The 22214-nt window shown below is 38.0% G+C and overlaps 1 protein-coding gene across 1 annotated transcript in view; it reads right to left on the reverse strand.

Moving 5' to 3' along the window:
* The window catches only part of emc2 (ER membrane protein complex subunit 2), a 40253-nt gene that overhangs the window by 14315 nt on the left and 3724 nt on the right, over nt 1-22214 (reverse strand). Inside the window, exons 3-10 of the mRNA XM_077527737.1 lie at nt 21790-21854; nt 18538-18623; nt 16087-16144; nt 11965-12050; nt 10161-10220; nt 2935-3016; nt 2598-2708; nt 854-958 (exon numbers count right to left, since the gene is read on the reverse strand). Of these exons, the coding sequence (XP_077383863.1) occupies nt 854-958; nt 2598-2708; nt 2935-3016; nt 10161-10220; nt 11965-12050; nt 16087-16144; nt 18538-18623; nt 21790-21854 (653 nt within the window). The remainder of the gene's footprint in view (nt 1-853; nt 959-2597; nt 2709-2934; nt 3017-10160; nt 10221-11964; nt 12051-16086; nt 16145-18537; nt 18624-21789; nt 21855-22214) is intronic.

The raw sequence follows: 22214 nt of genomic DNA on the forward strand, positions 1-22214 counted from the left end.
TAAACCCCTTTGCGGGCCTGATCCGGCCCGCGGGCCTTATGTTTGACGCCACTGATATAGAGAGTAGGGTGCACATTCGGACACAGCCTTTGTCACTTTTCTGTTGGTTTCGTTGTTGTGACTGCATGATGTTAGCAGTGAACTCATTCAGTAATATTATTTTAAGAATGTTCATTCATTTTGACATTTGAAACTATTTATAATCATCAAATCCGACTACGTGGTAATTTAAAAGTGCTTTGTGGAGTTTGCCACTTTTTTACTCGCGACCGTCACCTCTAGCTTAAAGAGTCACTGCAGCCTCTGCGTCAAGCCCGTGTATGGCGTGCTTGAGTCAAGCCAAGTCAAGTCACGTTTATGTATATAACGCTTTCAAACAGCCTTAGCTGTCACAAACCACTTTACAGAAACGTGTGCTCAAGTAAACTATTTATTTATTTATTTTTTCCAGTTTTCTTGGAGTCCGAGCTGGAGTTTGGGCTGTGCTCCAAGCCAGCCTTGTTTTGTTTTTTTTCAGTTTCCATCCCATGTAGAAGATGAAGAAGCTTTAATATTACCCTTTTGAGCAGCACAATGTATCTTTAAGACTTTTGGAAGACTGATTTAAGACATTTTCATGCCAGTCAGAGCCTTGTTAAGAGTTAGGTTAGGGTTAGATTCAATCGAGTGAAAGACCTTTTAAGGTTCTGCAGGAACCCTGAAATAACAAAAAAAAACTCTATACTTATGATTAGTGGGGATGCTGTAAAAAGTACGACAATGCTTTCAGGACCAGACATAAAACAATGCTTTCAGGACCAGACAGCAGAAATAAAAAGATGCAAGTAGTGCAAATAATCTTGATGTCACTCACCTTATACGCTCTATTTATTTGATTGGCAGCCCAGGCAGAATACTTTATGTTGTCCTTTTTCACCTTGGCACTAACCTTTGGACTGGCAGCTATGTGACTTGCAGACTAGATAGAGGAAAATGCACAGGAGAGAACAAAGGATGTGGTCTTTTATTAAAACTCGCTCAATAAAAAATAGGAGCACGATACTTAGCGCTACAGTTTTCCATTTTCTCTACAGACCACACTAACCGGAAAAGCAGCAAAGGGGTTGGGGGGGGGGAAGCAAGCCTTGACTGAGATGGGCAACGTTGTTAATGGCAAGGAAACAGTGGCAAGTTTCTACATGCTTCATTTGTGCAGTATCAATTCATAGGGGACATGTTTCCCCAGCACCAGCTCTTCAGATAAATTAAATAACTATGCAAAATACTGTATGTTGCCGCACAATATATTAGGCATCATGTGACTCACTGCATGAATTGATGGCTCTCCTCCAAAACACACATTCCACGTATTTCCCATGTTCCCACCATCATCTCCACATAGCACACAAGGGCTTACCCTGTCTGCAGTTTAAAGCCCTCCCAACCCGAATGCTAAAATTGTAACTACATGCCATTCTACATCGTCCTTTTTTCATAAAATGGTTTTGGCTGCTGCATTTCTTTATTCCTCTGTTTTCGTTTTTTCGTTTTTTCTTTTTAACTCCAACAGAAACCTCAATTTAGATGATGTCAAGCCAGACAGGCTATCCCTGTATGACAAAGTGCACTATTATGGAGGGGAATCCCCACACGTGTTGTAAATAACTTAGCCGCAGCGCAACTGTGGTCAGTGCTACCAGTCCGTCTGCGGAATTGTCAAAGTTGGTGCAAGCTGGTGAAAGTTCCCTGCACTTTCACCGACCTTCTTGCACCTGTCAAGATGTGGACCAGTAAGACTTGCTGACAAAACACACTCAAACCGATCTGCAGATAAAGGATAAAATCTCACCTAAAGTACTCAGTTAAGACCTAAGTGTTGCCGGATGGCTTGTCAGGAAATCATGAGGTCTGTTCTGTCTCCAAGCAAATATAAATGTTCAAGGAAGCAAGTGTCTCTATTTAGCCCAACTCTATTCCTCATACTTGTTTCTGAGCCTTCTGAGGGTTTCAGAAGTACGCTGTTTTAAATTGTTTGGATTATATGAAGAATGCCAGTGCTGCACAAGGAAAACAGAAGGTCTTTCTGTGTTAGACCTGCTTCTCCAATGCACCTTTAATTCCAAGCACCCCTTCGTTTGTGTTCTTATGTCAGGTGTCACTTTCAGATGATGCACTGGCTACACCAAACAACATCCGGTTTAAACAAATGAAATTACCAGTGGGCTGTTCGGCCAAAAATATAATCAAATGGCACCTGGTTGGATCACTTTTCCAGAGATTCCTGCTCTCTCTTTCAAACCATGACTATTTATTTTAGTCATCATCATAAAAAAAAGTTCCCGACAAGGGGGTATTATTACTTAAAGAGTTCCAGTGGGGAAGACTTTCCGATGCTTGCGTTCACCATCTGAGTCAGCAATGAGGTGACCTGTCTGAGAGCCCCTTCTTCACCCCCCTTAAAAACATACACTAGCGGACACACTGACTTGCGTGGTACTTGGCACACCTAGCGGCCAGCCTCAACACTGACAACCCACAAGGCTAAAAAAGTGTCTATTTTAGTTTCTTCTGTCCTGTTTTCTATCCCAATTTCCCCCCCATTCAAACCAGCAACTCACCATATACAGACCAAACAATGCTCTCATGTTTCTGTTGTTCAACCTCAGCGCCTGGGCAAAATACTTTCTAGACAGCTCCAGGTTTTCCAAGCCTCCCTGAGTGTACTTCACCTGTGAGGGAAAACATTAAGGACAACAATAAACTGTATATCGTATTATTAGTAAGTAATGGCAGTATGATACAGAGTAAACCCTTTTTGTACGAGCCACTCTGAAACAACACCAAGAGTGTGCCTGTCTCCTTGGAGTTGGAGAGGAGGCTATAGTCACAGAAGCTTAATGTTTACGCCTTAGTTCACTTCTATGCTTCATGACAGATGTCCAGATGGTTACCTACCTCAGCATACTGCTCACAATACAAGTGATTGTGCGGATTGGTCATCATCAGCTCCTCAAGACAAAATGCTGCTTTTCCATAACTGTGAAAGAGAAGGAAAACAGTACAATTGATATAGCTGTGGGATTGGAATTGCTTGCTTTTCTGAACCGCAACAATATCTTTACAAGTACAAACTGAAATAAAAAACATGACCGTGGTCATATTGACACACTCATGATTTATATTAATGATTCAGTGATGCCCCTCCAAGAAAATCAATTTACAAGTACTAGCTGGCACACAATATCTGTATTCAGATGACAACCCCTCTCAGTAGTAGAATGCTAAGTCTCGACTTCACAACACTGCTGCTCTCCACTTTCAAAAAGCATGTATTTTCTTTTACTTTCGGTGAACAGACAAACCTAACTAAAATAATACTGAAATAACTTTTCTTAGCAGCTACCACAGTGTTTCTCCACTGGCGTGCACCACTTACACTATGACAGCATGGAAGTAACCCAAAAACAAAAAATACTAAAAGTAGGTCCCATACATGTACTTGGAGTGCCTAATAAGACTTTATGCAGGATGCAAGCAATTCTGCTTACATTTTAATGTACACTGTGTGAAAATATCTCAAATTAATGTTACTTTCAGTGACAGTTTTGTTTTTACATATCAGTGGTGTCAGACCAAAATCTCATGAGTCCCAATTTGGTTAATAAAAAAAAAAAACAAAAAAAAAAAAACTACTGTTTGTGAGTCCACACATATCGATGTTATAAAATATTGACCAATCTAAAGTATTTAAAATAGTGGGTTCTCTTTGATGATGTAATGTTAATGGTTGAACAAATGTCATTTTTGTGGTCTCGTGAAAAGTGAAGACCAGCGATATGTATTTTTTGTCCAAAGGGAGCATTTTTCCTTTATATATTGTTGTCAAATTGTTGAACACTTAAAAATGTTTTAGTGAAAGGTGTTACAGATTTTGTTTAAATGGACATTTTCTCCAAGAGGAAGCACTTTTATTTATTTTCACATTATCAAAAAAAAGATTCCACCCAAAGCCCCCATTCCTAGTTTTTCTATAATAGTAAATACAGGTTATAACATGAATGATGAAAAACAACACCTATATTTGGTTTCAGGAGAAATAAAACAAATTCCATAAGAGGGAGGGGAAAAACTGTACAGATCAAACCAAATGTCATTATCACTTGCTTTTGCTTTTTATAGAAATGGCAGGGGGTGGTTGGTTGTTCCATTGAAACTGGAAATGTAAATTTTGAGAACCATCAATTTACAATCCACAATTCCAAGTTGGGACATTGTGTAAAATGTAATTAAAACAGTATGCAATGATCTGAGTATCCTTTTCAACCGATATTCAATTGATAGACTAAGGCAAAGAACATTTCATGTTAAAACTGATGAACGTTGTTGTTCTTTGTAAACATTCACTTTGAATTGAATGCTTGCAACACGTTCCTTTGGAGAGCAAGTTCAGGAATGCTAAAAAAAAACCTGTTTAAGATATTTCACAGGTGAACAGGTTAATTGGCAAAGTTCATGTACAAGGAGCATCTCCAAAAGGATCACACTGCTTGAGCATATACCGTAGTCGAACAGTTTACAGAACATTTGTAAATGTAAAATTGAAAGGAATTTATGGTCCATATTATCAAAAGACTTCTGGATAAGTCAAGCGGCAAGGGCGAAAACCAATATTGAATGCCCATGGCCTTTCATCCCTCATGGCGGCACTGCATGAAAAATAGTCAACATTGTGTGAAAGATATTGCCTTGGTAATGTTTCCAGAGTCCCAAGAGGGGCTAGCTAAATCGTGGTTTGTGCTCCTCAAAATGTCAGAAGACTTCAAAAGTATATATAAATAAATAAATGAATAAATAAACACACGACATTGTGATGTACTACTGTATGTATGTTTTTTTTGTTTTGTTTTTATTAAATGTATTATAAAAACACAATCATTACAAACTATCCCCAAACATGTTAAATTAATATTTAACAATTCAGTTAGTATTTTGGTGTGGTCCTACACAACCACTTCAGTTTTTCACATGGCGTCAATCTTTTTTGCATTATAGACCGCTTTCATGACATGATGAATTTTGACAAACCCTTGAAGCCGCGGCTCAACGAGACCAAGATGACCGTCTTTTCGGCAACATCCCCACCTTCAGCCACCACTTGAGTCTAGCAAACATTTGCATCGGAGCTCGTAAGGTCATGCCAGACACCATTATGCAAAGTGCCGCAAAATTAGCTCATGATATACTGTACATGTACATGAAGACCTGAAAAGTCGTTTATTCTGAAGTTAGCATTAGAAAGCAATCGTGGCTACTAACTTGACAATGAGATAACCAAATCTGGCGTGCACATGATTATTTTCAATACGCATGGGCACCTGTGCACTGCTTATGTGCACCCCTGATTATGTTCACATTATAGTGTGAAATAAGTTTTCGGTTATAGCACCCAGATTTAACGGCCACAACAGCTATTTAAAGTTTGCCATAGTAACGCTGAAAGATTAACAGGATAGGAGGGGAAAGGAAGGTGGGAACAGAGAATGAAAGAAATAAACAGAGGGAGGGGGTTTCACAAAACGGGAGATCAGAGGGCTCAGAAAGTTGGGGGGCTGCTTACAATTACCACTTCCTTTCCATAAAGACTTTCAGATGTGCTTGTGCAGTGGCCCTGGCTTGCAACAGTCTGTTCCATTAGCCCCAACAAGAATCTTGTAACCGGGCCAGACTCTTACCTCTTCTTTTCACTCTAAGACATCTCACAGCACTATCACTAGACTGCTCTCCATGACTGCTATGAAGCTTCAGCAAATCGGTAGCCATGATATTAACAATACTTTAAAATTATTCTTATTATTAGATGTAACGATATCCAAACATCACAATACGATATCACGATATGAAGCTCACAATACGATAATTATCATATTGTGGGGAGGTTGCTGATATTAATTAAAAAAGGTCACAATTTTGTAAAGAAAAAAAAAAAAAAATCCCATAATAATAATAATTAAAAAAAAAAGCACAAGATTGTGCTTTTGTACGTAACAGCAATGCATATAAACCACCTACAATCTCTAATAACATAATATTGAGGCACTTGCTAATGCACACACACTGAGTTGCTACACATATTGACTTTGGTTCACAAGCATATTATGTTCCCCTTCATCTGACGATTAGCATGGATTTTAAACGTAGAAGGTCCAAAACATCCCTTCTAAAAATTAAACTGCACTAAAAACTAGCCACCAGAGCCTGCTAGAACGGAAACGCTGGCATACTACCAGTCACGTTTAGTGAGAGTGATATTTTTAATCGCTTTACTATGACTTCATAATGTGTCTTCATTGGCACTGTTTTGGGACTGCTGCTATTAAGTAAAAACAAACCTATGTTATGCATGTGCATTTTTGGCATGTCAGTGAAACATAAATACTGTATTTTAATACTTTGGTCATTGATTTATTTTTACAAACATTAATATTAGCATGTGCAAATGCAATGCCGTGATTTTAGTGAGGTTAGTAGAAAGTCAAAGCCATAGTCATGTCAAGTATATTATGAATAAAGTACAGGTATACTGAGTTATTAATATAAAACAAGGAACAATAGCCAAGAGGAGGATGATGAGTGCCTACTTTCTCTCCAATAACCTCATGTGTCAGAGGAGACAAATCCTGGACTGGTCGCCAGTCAAATTGCAGAGCCCATTTAAACAGTAGACTGAAAGACAGTTCATGCTCACATTTGCAGTGTCTGAGTGGGAGCTAAACAGACACTGCCTGCAGCTTTGTCAATATCTAAAAACATGTGCATAGCGTCAGTGAAATTTGCTGATAATTAACAAACATTAAACAATTACATTCTCAGTTATTAATATATATATATATATATATAACTTAGATTAGGGTTTGTGTTTTTCCAAAACTTCCACAATAAAATGTGAATTTAAAACATTGCAGTTTCTGCAAGTATTTAACAGTAATAAAGTAAAAATGCAGTGAAATATGAATTAAGTAAAGTAAGTTACCATGGGTGCCCCTAAATTTTCAATTTTCTTCCAGTGCTCCTAGAATCTTAGGTTAGGGGCTACTGTGTTTCTAAAAAAAAAAAAAAAAAAAAAAAAAAAAAAAAAAAAAAAAAAAAAAAAAAACAGTTAGCTTGGAGCCCGGCTAGACGTTAAACAAGTGCTTTGTACATTTTTAGGTTCCAGGATGTTATGAGAGAAGAGATTATTTCCTCACCTTAGAACTTCATTAGCCCCCACACACTTTTTTTTTTTTCCCCCTGAATGAATTTTTATTTTAAACATGCATAAAAATAAAAAAGAACACATACTTAGGAAAATTACAAATCATATAAAGCATATCATCTGGCTGGGGAAAATGTGCCACCACCTTCTTCTGAGAATTTCACCTTAAGTCTGTCTCTTACTGTCTGTCTGGGAAAAAAGTGATGATAATGCCACGCTTTCCGGAAGAGGAGGAGGGGAAATGGGGAGTTTCAACTTCACAATAAAGAAAACAATGAAAAAGAAATTGACACGCCTGGAGATAAGGGGTGGGAGTGAAATAGGAATTGTTTGAATAAACTGGGAGATAATCTGCTCACCCCTGGATTTCCTCTGGTTATAACAGCAATAAAGCCTCCCCTATAAGGGCTTGAAATCTTCCAATAAGTAGACATCTTTCAATGGTACACATTCCTTTTGCCACTGCTTTCTTACCAGAGCAACCAAGACACCATTGAGCCAACACACACAGTAAAACTACAGATAATACTCTAAGGGGACACACAATTAGCACTTGTTCAGATGCTGTTGCCTATCTAGTCACTCACCTTGGTAACAAACTATCAGTAAAGAGGCAGAGTAATCCTGCTCATATGTAGGTGGCAACTGAAATCCTATTAAAGTTCTCGTACACGATAAACATGGACAGAGTTCAATTCAAACCCCTGGTTGAGAAAGTCTCAATCTTCAAATGTGCTCATTCAAATGCCTTAATAAGGTTCAGTATACGGCCCTTGTACTGCGAATTAAAGTTTAAGTAAAATACATTCCACAGTTAGTCGCACCTATTTCCTATTTTGTCCACAGAACAAACAATAGCATGCACTTCTTACTCCACCAAAAGCTTTGTTGCTTTGAGTTTGTCACTGCAATCACCCCTACAGAACACACAGCCAGAAGAACAGCAACCTTCTGACTTGTCTCTTCACACGCATACCAGAATTCAATGCAGAATTTAATCATTTAGACCATATTTGACCTGCCTGCAACAGATTGGTTGTTTATTGTATCATTAACTTAAAACATTATGGCCATTATCCAGAGTTGTACATTGGTCACCACATTTATATTTAACTTTAATCCCACATAAAGTTTAGAGTGGACATTCATGGTGATAGTAATAATACAGCCGCACAGACGGTTCCTTTGACGTGACAATCTTTAGTAGACTGTTTCTATGAAATGATGAGATTGAGGAGAAATCATCTCATTTTGTTAAACTAATGAAAATAATAAATGAGTACATCAGACTCATATATAATGAGGCATAATTGATTCAATTGGCGTTGCCAAAGCGTGATGTCATCAACCACCGGCGGTCTTCCAGTCAGAGGCAGAGAGATTTGCATTTTGCTAGGTAATAGCCAATCAGAGTGATCACCATTTATCATTCTGGAATTGTTGACACTTTCATTCAAATCACATCTAAAACGCATGACTAACTTTGTCACAATTCTAAACACTGCTTTTTACTTAAGGTTGTTCCTGCTTGTCTTATAAATGTTTTTTTTTTTGCATTTTATTACATGACACCATGAAAGTGAATGGTTTCACAAATAATGACTTCGACCCATTTAAAAATTGTAAATGATACTTAAAGGTGTATTCATGGATCTTCTCGAAAAGTAGAAGGCAAACATCCATTTGTCACTTTTTAAAAAATGCAAATGCATAATAAGACTATCCTAAGAGCTCTCCTGCTCGTCCGGGGGATACGCTGTTAAAATGAAGTGATATTTACCTGAAAAAACATAGCAAAGGTTGATGCACTCAAAAATTTCAAGCAGATTTTACAAGGAGTTTAACTCAAAACTTTACTAGATTTTTCAAGTAAATCCCATCTGGAACGTACAAGCTCATCTTCATCAGTCACTGCAGCCGGCCTGCCTTCATAGACAGATGTCTCTTGCAGCTTTCAGCCATTTTCAAAGTATGCGCTGAGATCGGTGGAGCTACAGCGATGAATGGCTGAATCCAAAGCTCAGCTGCTGCATGCTACAAACGCTCGAAGTGCGCATGCGCAGCTAGGAACGAGCATGCACGAATCGTTATGGCAGATTAATTGATAGGATCGAGAACCAATCGATAAGATGATCCACCCGGAAGACGCAGCAACAAAATATCTTTGAATATACCTTTAATTTTTATAGCGCTTTTCCACCTGTCCGCCTCAAAACCCTTTACACGTCTTGACTATCCGTTCACATACTGACGAGACAGCATCAGGAGCAAGTGGGGGTTCAGTATCTTGCTCAAGAATACTTACAATAGCCTGGGATTGAACTCACAACCTCAGGAATGTGAGACGACCACTACTGAGCCATGCCACCCGCAAGATGACGACTATTGTAAAAAAAAATAAATAAAAATAATCCAAGTGGTGGTTGTACGAGAGCCTTTAGATTATGTACTTGTCTTTGATGCATGACTTACTAGGTACTCCAAGTAAGAAATTCTGCTTGTGAAGCGTGTGCCAGTTAACTTATTTCATAAATGATGTTATGGTCCGCTTTCTAATTTATATTTGGCGATTAATTTGGCTTGTGGCCCCAAAATTGAGGTACGTTACGCGACTAACTGTCATAATATTATAAAAATTTAATGAGCAACTCCTTCTGCTACTGCCTAAATGTACCATATTACTGTACCTCAACACTGGCGGTCACACTAAATAAAAATAAAATTAAAAAAGTCTGGTGCAATGTCTGATATGAACTTTTTTTGCATTCGGGTTAAATGAGGCATTGGTGAAGAAGCTCGTTTTTACTTTCCCAATTGAATCACTAGTATTCATGCACACACCCACACCCACACCCACACACACACACACAAATAAATAAATAAATAAATAAATAAAATCATTTTTGCAGCATAATGCAAATGTACTTACTCATGTTCATTTATGTACAGTTCTGACAACTCATGCCATGCTTCTTGATCACCAACAAACCTGTGAAAACAAAATGGCCACTGACTAAATAATGCACAAGACATGCAAGATAAGCTTAAAGTAGCTATGCTTACATGGACAGAAATACTCAAAATATCAAGCAAAGTAAGGCAATCCTTAAATAAGACGGCCATGTAAACAATACCTACCATCTAATCCAGTGTTTCTCAACCAGTGTGCCGCAAGATACTGTCTGGTGTGCCGTGGGAAATTGTCCAATTCATTCACACCAACAATTGCATTGCAGTAAATGTACTTAGCACGAAACGGCGCAAAAGGGCGTGAGGTGGTGCGGAGAACGTGTTTGGAGCGGTGTGAGGTGGTGCCGCGAGGCGAAAATACACACTTTCGCCTTTCCCTACCCCCAAGTTGAAAAATCGGAACTTTCTTCGCGCTTCGCCTCGTGGCAGCCAAACGGCTTCGAGTATGGGCTACGTCACACACACAGTGTCCTGTTGATAACAACACGGCCAGCCAGGACCGAATGGTGGGTGAACAAGGAAGTAGCATACCAAGTGCTGGTAAGTGTATTTACTTGCTGTCGAACTGTACCGAGGTAGCATGCATTAGCTAGAACTATTTAGTGCTACCACCGGCCATCGGATTAAGCGGAAGGAAGTAAACACGCACCTTCGGTGCTCTCTTTTGCGACTCGCCTCCTCCTCTCCGGTGTGCGCGAAATCACCTTTGAGCGAAATTCGTTCCAAAATGAAACTCTTACAAAGGAAGTGTTCCAGAAAGCCTCCCCCACAGTTGATCTGATTTCACGAATGCTAAACACATGAAAAGTGTTGAAAGAAATATGCAGGCTCAGCGAATCACACTCACGGAGGAGATCGGATTGAGGTCTGTCGGGAACACCGAATGAATTAAGGTGTAACATAACATTTGTGTGTGAATGATGCTTCTTAGGCAGTTTTCTGAGGTAAATCAATCAAACATGTCTTTAAATGTGTAGAATTATAAACAGATGATATGATACAAGCCACATTTTATAATTGAGGTTTTAAGACCATCGCAGGACTTGTCAACATGGCAGCCACTCAGAGGGAAGGATCAATGTATTGATATCTATGTGAACGGCCGTTTGCTTGAAATTGATTTTGGTAGTGCTTTCTAGTTTGTTGCTACATGGTGATTTAATTTTGCCGTGACACCGTGATTGTACATGATATGGGGAAGAATGACTTGCCTGCATTCTGCGAGTTGAAAGTGGGTAAGCAAGATCTTCTGCTTACAATAATGAAAGTGGTCACTGGTCCTCACTTACATAGTACCGTCTTTCTTTGTAAATATCTCATTTCCAATGCGGGCACATGCGGCTTATAGTCAGGTACGGCTTATGTGTGGACTAAATGCTTTTTCCTTGAGAAATGTAGTGGGTGCGGCTTATAATCAGGTGCGTCTTATAGTCCAGCAATTACGGTAATTGTTTTAACTGCAAATGCAATTAATCGGTTAGCCGTAACGAGGTAGAATGGAGCACGAATGGATAAATAAGTGTAAATATATATATATATATATATATATATATATATATATATATATATATATATATGTGTGTGTATACACACACACACACACACACACACACACACACACACACACACACACCCCCACACACACACACCCACACCCACACACAACCCGTACACACACAAGCGCACATGCACACACACTATATGTATATACAAAGCTATATACTAAAAGTGTCTTCTAATTGTGATGGGTTGGGGAGACTTACTGCTCTAAATACTCATTGAGCTCCCGGATGGCTTCAGGACTCTTTCCCTGGGCCTTCAAAATAGAGATCTTGCGTTTTCTTGCAGCCTGAAGAATAGAACGTAAACAGAATTTAGCTCAGTGTGTTTGTCTGGAAGAGTTCCTTAGCACAGTAACTTACAGTATTTATCTCAAAGCAGTCAATTTGGTCCATTACAACAGTCATGAAGACAAATGGGAAAAGCCAGGAACAATAGATTAACGTTGTAAAGTATATTTGTTTCAATAATAGATACTTTAAATGAAGACGCCAACCAAGACATTAGAGGAGCTATTGGCAATGTCCAATAAATGAGCTCACAGGCTAAGATAAAGTGGTGAGTCATCACAGAACCATTTGGGGAAAATGGCACACTGCCCGAAACCCAAATGCCTGTTTTCCTGCTGGCAAGGCATGCATTGAGGACTTCACTTTACGTCCAATTTACATCAGTTAAAAAATGCTTTCCGCTTCGTTTTGATGCTGAATTGACCTAAAGGTGGATTAAATTCTCATCAATCTGAATTATAAATTATTACTTCCACTGCTCGGACTTTTCCACCGTTTTACCCAGGTTACCCTCCTCCTCATGATAGTGAGTGCAAAAACTTAACAAGAAGCTGCTGTTCCATTCGAAGTCCACTGCCTTGCCTCAGCTTACTTTATTTATGGACTGGTATTAGTTAGTGTGGCTTCCTTTGCTTCACTCATTGTCAAAGAAATTGGGGGCTTATGTCAAAAGGAATTCACTTAGCGGGGACATGGACTTGCAAGGGCACTGTAGTCTCCACTCTCCACCTTGATCAGTTTAAACCTGAAGGACATTGTTTATAAATACTGACTTATTTTAGAATAGAATGCCATTTATTGTAATTGTACACTGTATAACGAGATGGGGGGGTTTGAAGCGGTGAGGCGCTTTCGCTGGCATAGCGCCGGCTGCACACGCCACTACCGCCGCCGTTTTCCTCGCAGGCTACAGGCCGCTCTCTGGCAGCGATGCTTCTCGGCACTGTCGATGCGCTTTATAGTCTGGAAAATACAGTACTTATTTATTTTTTCTGATCCAAAAAGCGATTTGAGGTGTGACTCAAATCCATGATCCGGTCTGAACCGTGACTTTTGTGTCCCGTTGCTGTCACTGTCAGTACTTAACCTGTCCTGTTTGTGGGGCACTAATCCCTTAAAGCCTGGTTCACACGGCAAGATTTTAAAATTGTTGGCCGACTTCCAAATGATGAGACCCCCCACATATGAGAAAAAAAAAACACACAGTAGTACTAGTAACAGTTTTGAACGTCCCGTGTAGTGTGCAGCCACACGACACAATCAACACATCACACACGAACCAGTTTCATTCATGAATGTTTCCTGGTTAGACATGAAATTTCGCAAAACCCCTCGAAATAATCGTGACTTCAGAGTGATTACTTCCTGGTATTTTTAGCAGAAAAAAAAACGACTTAAAAAAAGGCATTGTTTAAAGACGTGTGAACAGCACTTTCTGTTGCGCCATGACTGTTTTGATTTTGGATTCCCCCCGTCTGCACATCATTGTCAACTGGCTGCGTGCTTGTTTGTCCTCGGGGCACACCATACGATGCGAAGTTGACCCACAACAATCCAACATGTTGAATAGCCCTGATTTGAGATCGCAGCGGCCCAAACAGCCTTCCGAGCGGTTAAGTCCAGCCTGAACATACCACACACAGCAGGATTATCTGTTAAGACTATCGTTTGGATGTCGGTGGGTCCTCACGATTTTCAGGGGAGATTCGGGTTAAAATCGGGCTAATTCTGCAGTGGTAAAGAACTGGTGTCTAGACACTATTGGAAAAGAACAGTCGTCAAGTTTCCACTGTCACATACTGACTATCATGATAAATCGTTGAAAACATCTCTAACAATACAGTGCTCCCTCGTTTTCCGCTGGGGTTAGGTTCCAAAAAATACCCGCAATAAATGAAATTCGCGAAGTAGTTAGCTTTATGTTTTACAACTCTTAGAAATGTTTTAAGGCTCTAAAATCCCCGACCGCACAATTTATACACTTTTCTCATTGAGGCATTTACATGTTCTCACATTTCTCTCTTGTTCAAACATTGACAATGTTCAAACCTTCATAAATTTTATAAAATGGGTATATTACTGTAAAAAAATATGCAAAATTGCACTTAAAAAAAAAATCTGCAATACAGCGAGACCGCGAAAAGTGAACCGCGTTATAGCGAGGGAAGACTGTATATCGAATATTGTAGACAACGTGTATCGTGATATCATTATCGCGGGCCATGTCTCAGTATCGAATCGTAAGCTAAGGTATCATCCCATCCCTACTATACATGCAAAATTAATTAAACCTCCCTATAAGTTTTTGCTGTGGTATTGTTTCTTGTTACTGTTGAGGTATTTTATGCAGGTATAGTTTCGAAGTCAAAATTTTGGTATCGTGACAACACAACTGTGGGATTTGGATACTGTCTTGGTAAAAAGAAACAAAAACCTTGAGCAATTTTTGTTGATTCAACAATTTTGGTTAATGGGTACCACATCTACTCCATAGCCTGTAATTACAACAGCTCACTTTCCAATCTCTGCTTTGGATGCTGGCATGCTTTACAAGTCTTCCTTGTGGTCACCAATTTTCCGTCATTTCTCAGGCCCATCCCCAGCAGACTCCTGAACCTGCAGGAGAAATTACTTGTGATAGTCCTTGTCCCAAGATAGTTGACTGAATGATGAAGCTAATCTCTGCGCCACCCTTTATCACTACACCCAGTCACAAAGGGAAAGGATGGTGGGAAGTCTGCGGTTAACACCCCCAAACAGAGGACCAACGGTCCTTTTTTTTTTTTTTCCATTCCAACCCCAGTGCTCAGTGACAGCCTGTGCTCAATAGGGTAGTACTTGGGTCAAAATAGAATACTGGTCCCTTTTACAAAGGTGTTTATGGAACCCCCCCCCCCCCCCCCCCCAAGTTCCTTGTCATTTACCTTCCCAGCACAACCAGAACACAAAAGGTAAATATAACTTTTTAAGGTTTGTTGAAGTAGTTTTCGACAAAATTCAGCCTAGTCCTGATTCCCACACCATGTTAATACTTGGTAAACTGGCCGCCACCCTAGAAGTTTTCAAGAAAATTTACTAAAAAATATATTTAAAAATAAATAAATAAATAAATAAAAATAAAATAAATAAATAAATTGAAAAAAAAAGTGTCGCGACCAGATATATCGCATGTAGTGTTAGTTCACCGCCACTCACATGTGGATCGTGAGGCTAGAGGACACGCAAGTATCAAGAATGTTGTGCCGATACAATACCGGTATCGGGATGGTCCCTGATACGAACGGCATTAAAAGGCTGGAATCGGTATCGACAAGTACAAACAAATAACTGTATGATCACGTGTGTTCATTGCATGCCAAGCCAAGTTATCACTGCTCATAATTGATCCGTGGACTTTTTTCCCTGGTTACTAACAGCGGAACAATTACCAAGCTGCTTGAGACCCACAATGGTCTCTATACTAAAGCCCCGATATCTGATGTTTGTAACAAACCAATCACAATCACCGTCCAAAAAAAAAAAAAAAAAAAAAAAAAATGCTATTCTTATGACCTATGGAGCCACACACACAGTTTGCTCTGTTATCTAAGGTACTGTACATGTATGGTCTCCATAGCTAGCTAGTGTAGCAAGTAGCATGCAGGCTAACTTTGAGGAGTCTGCCAGCCTCCTTTTAATCACGCAAGACTGCTAAGTCTGGCACTCCAATAGGCAAAGTTTCGCCCAAGGCTCCACTTCAGCGAGCCCAAAGAGGTGGCCAATGCCCGACCTACTTCTATGCATGCTCACCTGTTGCTTTAATAAAAGTATTAAAACTATCACAACTACTATGCTTAATAGATGAATGAACTCCATCTTGATAAATCATGTGATGTTTACCTCGATCTCTGCGTGTCCCACGGCAGTAACATGGCTGACTGATTAACATAGTGGAGCATGTAAATGGTGATCTGAATGGATCACGTCACATGTCAAGAGGTGACCACATGAGAATGGCCAAAATCAGTCTCCATGTAAACCAGGCTAGTGTCTTACCGTATTTGTGGGGTCGTCTTGAAGAATAGCGTCATAGTGCTTGTTGGCCTCATCATACCTTCAGAGAGAAAAAAAAATAAAATCTCAGTCCTCACACAATCCAATTCCAATTTTGCAAAATTAGGTGGTGGGGAAATCAAACCGTTTGGGAGAATCAAGTTTCTGTATACAGCATGCATGCTTCTATGATTACAGTAAGGCTGTACAGTAATCAGTGGTGATCTTAAGGATGAAATAAACACTCATTTAAGTGTAGGTTGTTGGTTACACAGTCAACCTTGTAAGTGTCTTGTATCATTTCACAATGAGTCATGAAATCCATGCAAATAAAGCACTTTGTTTTGAATATTCTATTCTTTTGATTGTAGTCAGTTTGATTCACCTTTAAACAAGATCATATTGTTGCATTAAAATGTGCTTAGATCCGCAGCCAAGTTGTTGATTTGGATGCCTGTGTCTTGACCAATAACACCACGCGACATGTGAACTTGGGCAGCCAAAACTGGTTGATGAAGCGAACAGGATTGCTTGAGAGCCAAGTTTATGCGTTTTAAATATCATATTATAATGTAGCAAAATACGGTTTAAAAAAATAAAAATAAATACAAGTACAGCGCTCAACATATATGAGTGCACACCCTTCCAAAAATTTAAAGATTTAATTCAATATCTCAATGAATATAAAAACAATTTAAAAATATTTTGACAAAATATTTTTCTGTAGAATATGCGCTTAACTCAACATGAAAGTAAGGTTGATACTAGAATTCATTAGGAAATCTTCAGTTTAATCAAATTAACTAATGCAAAAAATGAATGCAGCCCACAACAAAAATGAGTACATCTAGTATTTTACTATGACCTCCATGACTTATGGATAGCAACATGTCTGCTATTTTTATTTTTCTCTGTGTCTACTTATTTGTGCAAAATATTCATTAAAAAATTGAATTAAAAAATACTTTTTTTGTGTGTACTAATTAACAAATCTTGCTTGCAATCAATGGCCCACATTTGTGGGAGTATTTTGTAGTATAGTATCCCAAAGAAAATCTTATTTCTGAAAGGAAATTTTAAAGGTGTTCTTACAAACCTGTTGGGGTGTACTCATTTATGCTGAACACTTTATGTACAGTATAGGCTACTTGTCTTATTCTATCAGGCACATAACGACCATGTCAATGTTTTCAAATCTTAAAACACTGATATTTTAGCTGTCAAACAGTGCTCAATGGAGCCATGTCTTCCGATTAGAATGAATCCAAACTGAATGAAAATACTCCATATAAACACCTCAATAGGAATGAAATTCAATCGGATTCACAGGGGCGGTATATTCCTTTTGCCAAACCGAATGAGTGTCATGTTACAGTTCAATCGGAATAGCCAGGCTACGTCCATATTGCCACACTTTAAACGCAGTGTCTTACCAAGAGATCGTCTGCAAGAAGAGAACTTATTTCAATGTATTTTGAACATGTTTTTTAATCAAGATATTTCTTTAATGAAAGTGTTAACACTATCACAGCTACTGTGCTAAATGACGAATGAACTCCCTCTTGATAATTTAAGTTATCAATCTCCACACTTCCTACGGCTGATCTGATTTAACGGACTGTAGCATGTAAAATGGCAGATTGGAATGGAAAAAATGTTCATTAAGAATGATTTCATTTAGAACGGGGAAAAAAAAAAAAAAAAAAAAAAAAAAAAAAAGTCTCCTTGTAAACCCGGCTAGTGTCCCATCGCACACACTACAGCAGACAGAAGCAACTCTGGTTTCCATTAGCACTAAACAGCCCCACATCCAGAATGGCTCCCTCTGTCACACTCACTTTATTACTCAGCCACACTTTGGAATATTTCAGATGGCACAAGGATGCAAGCCGCTAATTCGGTGGGGTAGTGGGTGTTTTGGAATTATTGTTAGAAGCTTTCCATAAATGTACCCTTTTTTTTCTTCTACCAATTAACTACGGTGTTCGGGTTACTTAATCTGACAAAAAAATAAAGTACAATTTCTCTATAGTTTTGTTAATAAAATAAACCACTGGGAGAAGGGGAAACACATGAAGTGACGTAAACACTTACTGGGCCAAGACACACTAATTTGTACCAGCACGAAAACCGGACAGGAAAGACGAAAACAGAGATTGAGGGACCCCGAGAATAACAGTGGGATCTGACCACTTCCTTCCCGGGAATCCCGAACTGCAACTCAGGGCTATCCAAAGTCAAAACTTTCTCCATGTTACCCAATTCAGTAAATGAATGCTGAGTGATCCAACATAAATACACCCAACCCTCAAACCTTTCTGAACATATACAGACTCAGACTATTGTTTCAAAATCTGTAAACGGTTTCTGATTTCAAGTCTTCTTAGGTACAGTTCACAAACGTGATGTTTTTGCCCCCATTTCTGCTCCATATTTTTGGTGCTCTATGCTTACCTTTCTAAAGCTTCCAGCCTCATGCCCGATAATCGCTTCACTCTGTGGCTATCTGGAAACTGCTTCCTCAGTTCCTGTAGACAGGTCTGCAAGGATGTGGGCAGACGAGAGACACCAATTATAGTTGGCTCTATCTACCGAACTATTTTATGCTCCATTCGCGCGCGCAAAAGAAAAAAAGTGCAATTTTGAGTTTTTGGCCTATTTTGCTTTCATAAGACACAGTCCAATCCAAACCAGCCAAAATATATCTTCAGTTTTATTTTTTTTACCCAGGTTGCCCACTTGAGTGCGCTTGCTGTCCCTTCTGTTTGCTTAGTCAGTAAACATAACAAAAGGGTTTCTACATAAAGACTACTGAAGACCATTTTGTTAATTAAATTTATACATTGAAATAATAATAATAATAATGAAAAATAAAAAAACGGTCAAGAGATTACATGATTGTACATTTATTGTAATTGTATGCAATATTCACGTACCGGTAGAATAAAGTATACCTTGAACTACAGGAAAAAGAAATGGAAAAGAAAACGTATACTGTAAGTTCCCAAAATATGGACTAGCTTGTCCTAAAAGTGTCATCTGCTATTTATAATTTGTTCACTGAGAATAAAATGCTACTATGTCCACTTTTTGCAAAAGTAGTGTTACCCATTTCAGTACATTCTAAAATCATTTCATATATGCAAGGATCGAAATAAGCAGGTTGGCATTGCAGTTTGTGTCCAAATTTGTAATTTGCTCCTCATTAATAAAAACTGACTCACAAAACTGCTCTGAGAAAACAAAAGTAAGTAGTGTTGCGTCTATCAAGTTGGGAATCAACGTGAGCGTTCTCGTCATTCACTTTAAAAAAAAAAAATAAATAAATAAAAAAAAATAAATAAATAAAAATAACCACGAGAGAACGTTTGTCTTTAAGGACAAAAAAACAAGCAAAAGATATTCTACGATATCAATGAATATTGAAGATTTTTCTTCAATATGCATGCTCCATCAATGCCCAGTTGAGTACAAAGAGCCCTGACTTTTTAACTATGGCTGTGCCTATCACCTTACAACACAATTAAGATGGAAACTGAAAAGAATAAGAAGCCGACTACGAACACAGCCCAAACTCCAGCTCATAGACGCCAAGAAAACTGAAAGGGAGAAAAAACATAAAAAAGGGTTAATTGGAGCTCACATACGCACTACACATGGTTTGACAAAGATTCTGCAGTTACACTTTAGGCCAGAGGTGGCAGTTGCAAGTAAAAAATATAATTGACAAACGCCACAATGCACCTTTAAAGGAGTCTGATCTGTAGTTTGGGCTGTTTTATTTAAGCTATTTTAGTGCTGTCAAAGTTAAAGCATTAACTCATTAATTAATCACAACAAAAAAAGATATCGCATTAATCATGTATTAACGTAGATTAATTGCACTATTAATTTTGACCACAGATTATCCTTCAGCTTGACAGCTGTTGGTTAGGTTAAAAGTAGCTTGTATATACTGTGTTTGAGCAATAAAATACCTACATGCATTAAAGTAAAGCATTTAATAAATGTTTATGTATGACATTGAGAACATATGTTCATGTCAAACTACTGGGGTCATTTTTTCCCCATTTTAAATTATGCAAATAATTAACTGATTAGAAAAAAAATAAATAAAAAATGTCGAAAGAATTTACATAACAGGTGCGCTTCAAATATGGTGGACAAATAATGCTGATAAAAAAAAAAAAAAGCCTTTTTAGTGAAGCGATTAATTGTGATTAATTAAAATTCCAAGACGTGATTAATCTGATTAAAAATTTAATTATTTGACAGTTGTAGTTATTTTTAAAGTCGTGTTTTGTAAAACTAGTACTTTTATTATTTACAACTTTAGTTGTTGAACAAGCAAATTAAATGTTAGAATTGACTGCAACCCTCCTCTTGTCATTTTTTTCCCCCCCAACAACTTGGACTGAGAACTTGCTATTCCTGATCATCGATGAAAGCATGAAAAGGCATGATGTGGTCCTGGCGCTGGACATAGAACTTGCTGACCAATAGTGACTCATGTTTCTCAGAAGCAGAAGGTTACAGCTCCAATTTTAACTTCTAGTATGGGGCAAAAAAAAAAAATATAGTTTTAAATTAGTTTCACATTGGCCATTCTTGATTATCATCAATTTCTTTTATATCATTTTAAAATTAGTGTTGTCAAAGTTAAAATGTTAACTAATTAAATAATCACAAAAATGATCGCATTAATCATGTATTAACGCTGATTAATCATACGATTAATTCTGACCGCAGATGATCCTTTAGCTGACAGTGGATGGTTACGTTAAAGGTAGCGCAGGTTGTGTTTGAGCAATAAACATAACTACATGCATTAAAGTAAAGTGTTTAATACATGTTTGTGTATGACATTCAGAATATTTGTTCATGTCAAACTATTGGGGTGATTTTTTTTTCATTTTAATTTATGCAGGTAATTAACTGATTTGAAAAAGAGGAGGATGAGAGCGTGCAGTGGATACATTTTTTTGAACTCCTATAACATTAAATGTCGGAAAAAAATTAACAACAGGTGGTCTTTCAATTTGCCGCCAATTGGCGAGTAAAACATGTTGATTAAAAGAAAAACTTTCATAATTATTAGCGATTAATTATGATTAATCAAAATTCCAAGATGTGATTAATCTAATTAAGAAAAATAATCGTTTGACAGCTCTATTTAAAACTTAAACTCAAAGTAAACAAACAAAAATAACACATACAAATACATACAAAATATATATGGTATGTTGCATTGGTCTACATTCTAACGCAAATGTTCGATATTCTGGACAATTGAAATAAATTGCTGTTAAAAAGGATTAACTACTTATTTGTTACATAACATCACTATATCAGTGGCATAATTATTGATTATCGTAACAGTTTGAAGAATTTATCGTGACAGGCCTAGCAATGTTCACTAATGAAGGCTAACTGGAAATGTGAAATTTAACTTCAGGGTGGCAAATGAACCATGAAGGGAAATGAAAAAAGTTGACCTCTACAAATTAGGGTCACTCACTCACTCATGTGCTACACCCTCTTATTCCAACACATTTTTTCCGAACGACAAATTAACACCATTTGGCCAAATAAAAACTATATTTACACATTTGGCAAAGATGATGCTGCAAGTGGGAATGGCTGTGAGAGCAAGAATGATTGCTTTTGAAGCTCTTGGGTGTGGAAAGAGGCGCCATAAAATCTTACCAGAGCCAAGTCATCCCGACTGCAGTCCAACGCTGCGATCATCACCTGCTCATAAATAATCCATACTGGGCAGAATAGAGACAAACAAAAGAGGCTGTGTTAACACCCTTTCCAGTATACTGCTTGGAGCAACAGGATGTTTTAACCATATAAATTGTGTTTATTTTTTCATATACATATACATATATATATATATATATATATATATATATATATATATATATATATATATATATATATATATATAACAATAACACAATTTATTTATTTTTCCTTTTTAGTCCTGCATTTGATAGTTAAGTGCACAAGTATTGGATGATGAATGAGTTGTATGGTATTGCGTGACTTGAAAGGTGCCTTTAAATGTGTGGTTATTAGAGCTTTGCTAGTGTGCTCCTCTTAGCCTGACACTAGCAATAGTGCTA

Source organism: Festucalex cinctus, chromosome 7 (genome assembly GCF_051991245.1).
Source record: "Festucalex cinctus isolate MCC-2025b chromosome 7, RoL_Fcin_1.0, whole genome shotgun sequence".
Lineage (NCBI taxonomy): Eukaryota > Metazoa > Chordata > Actinopteri > Syngnathiformes > Syngnathidae > Festucalex > Festucalex cinctus.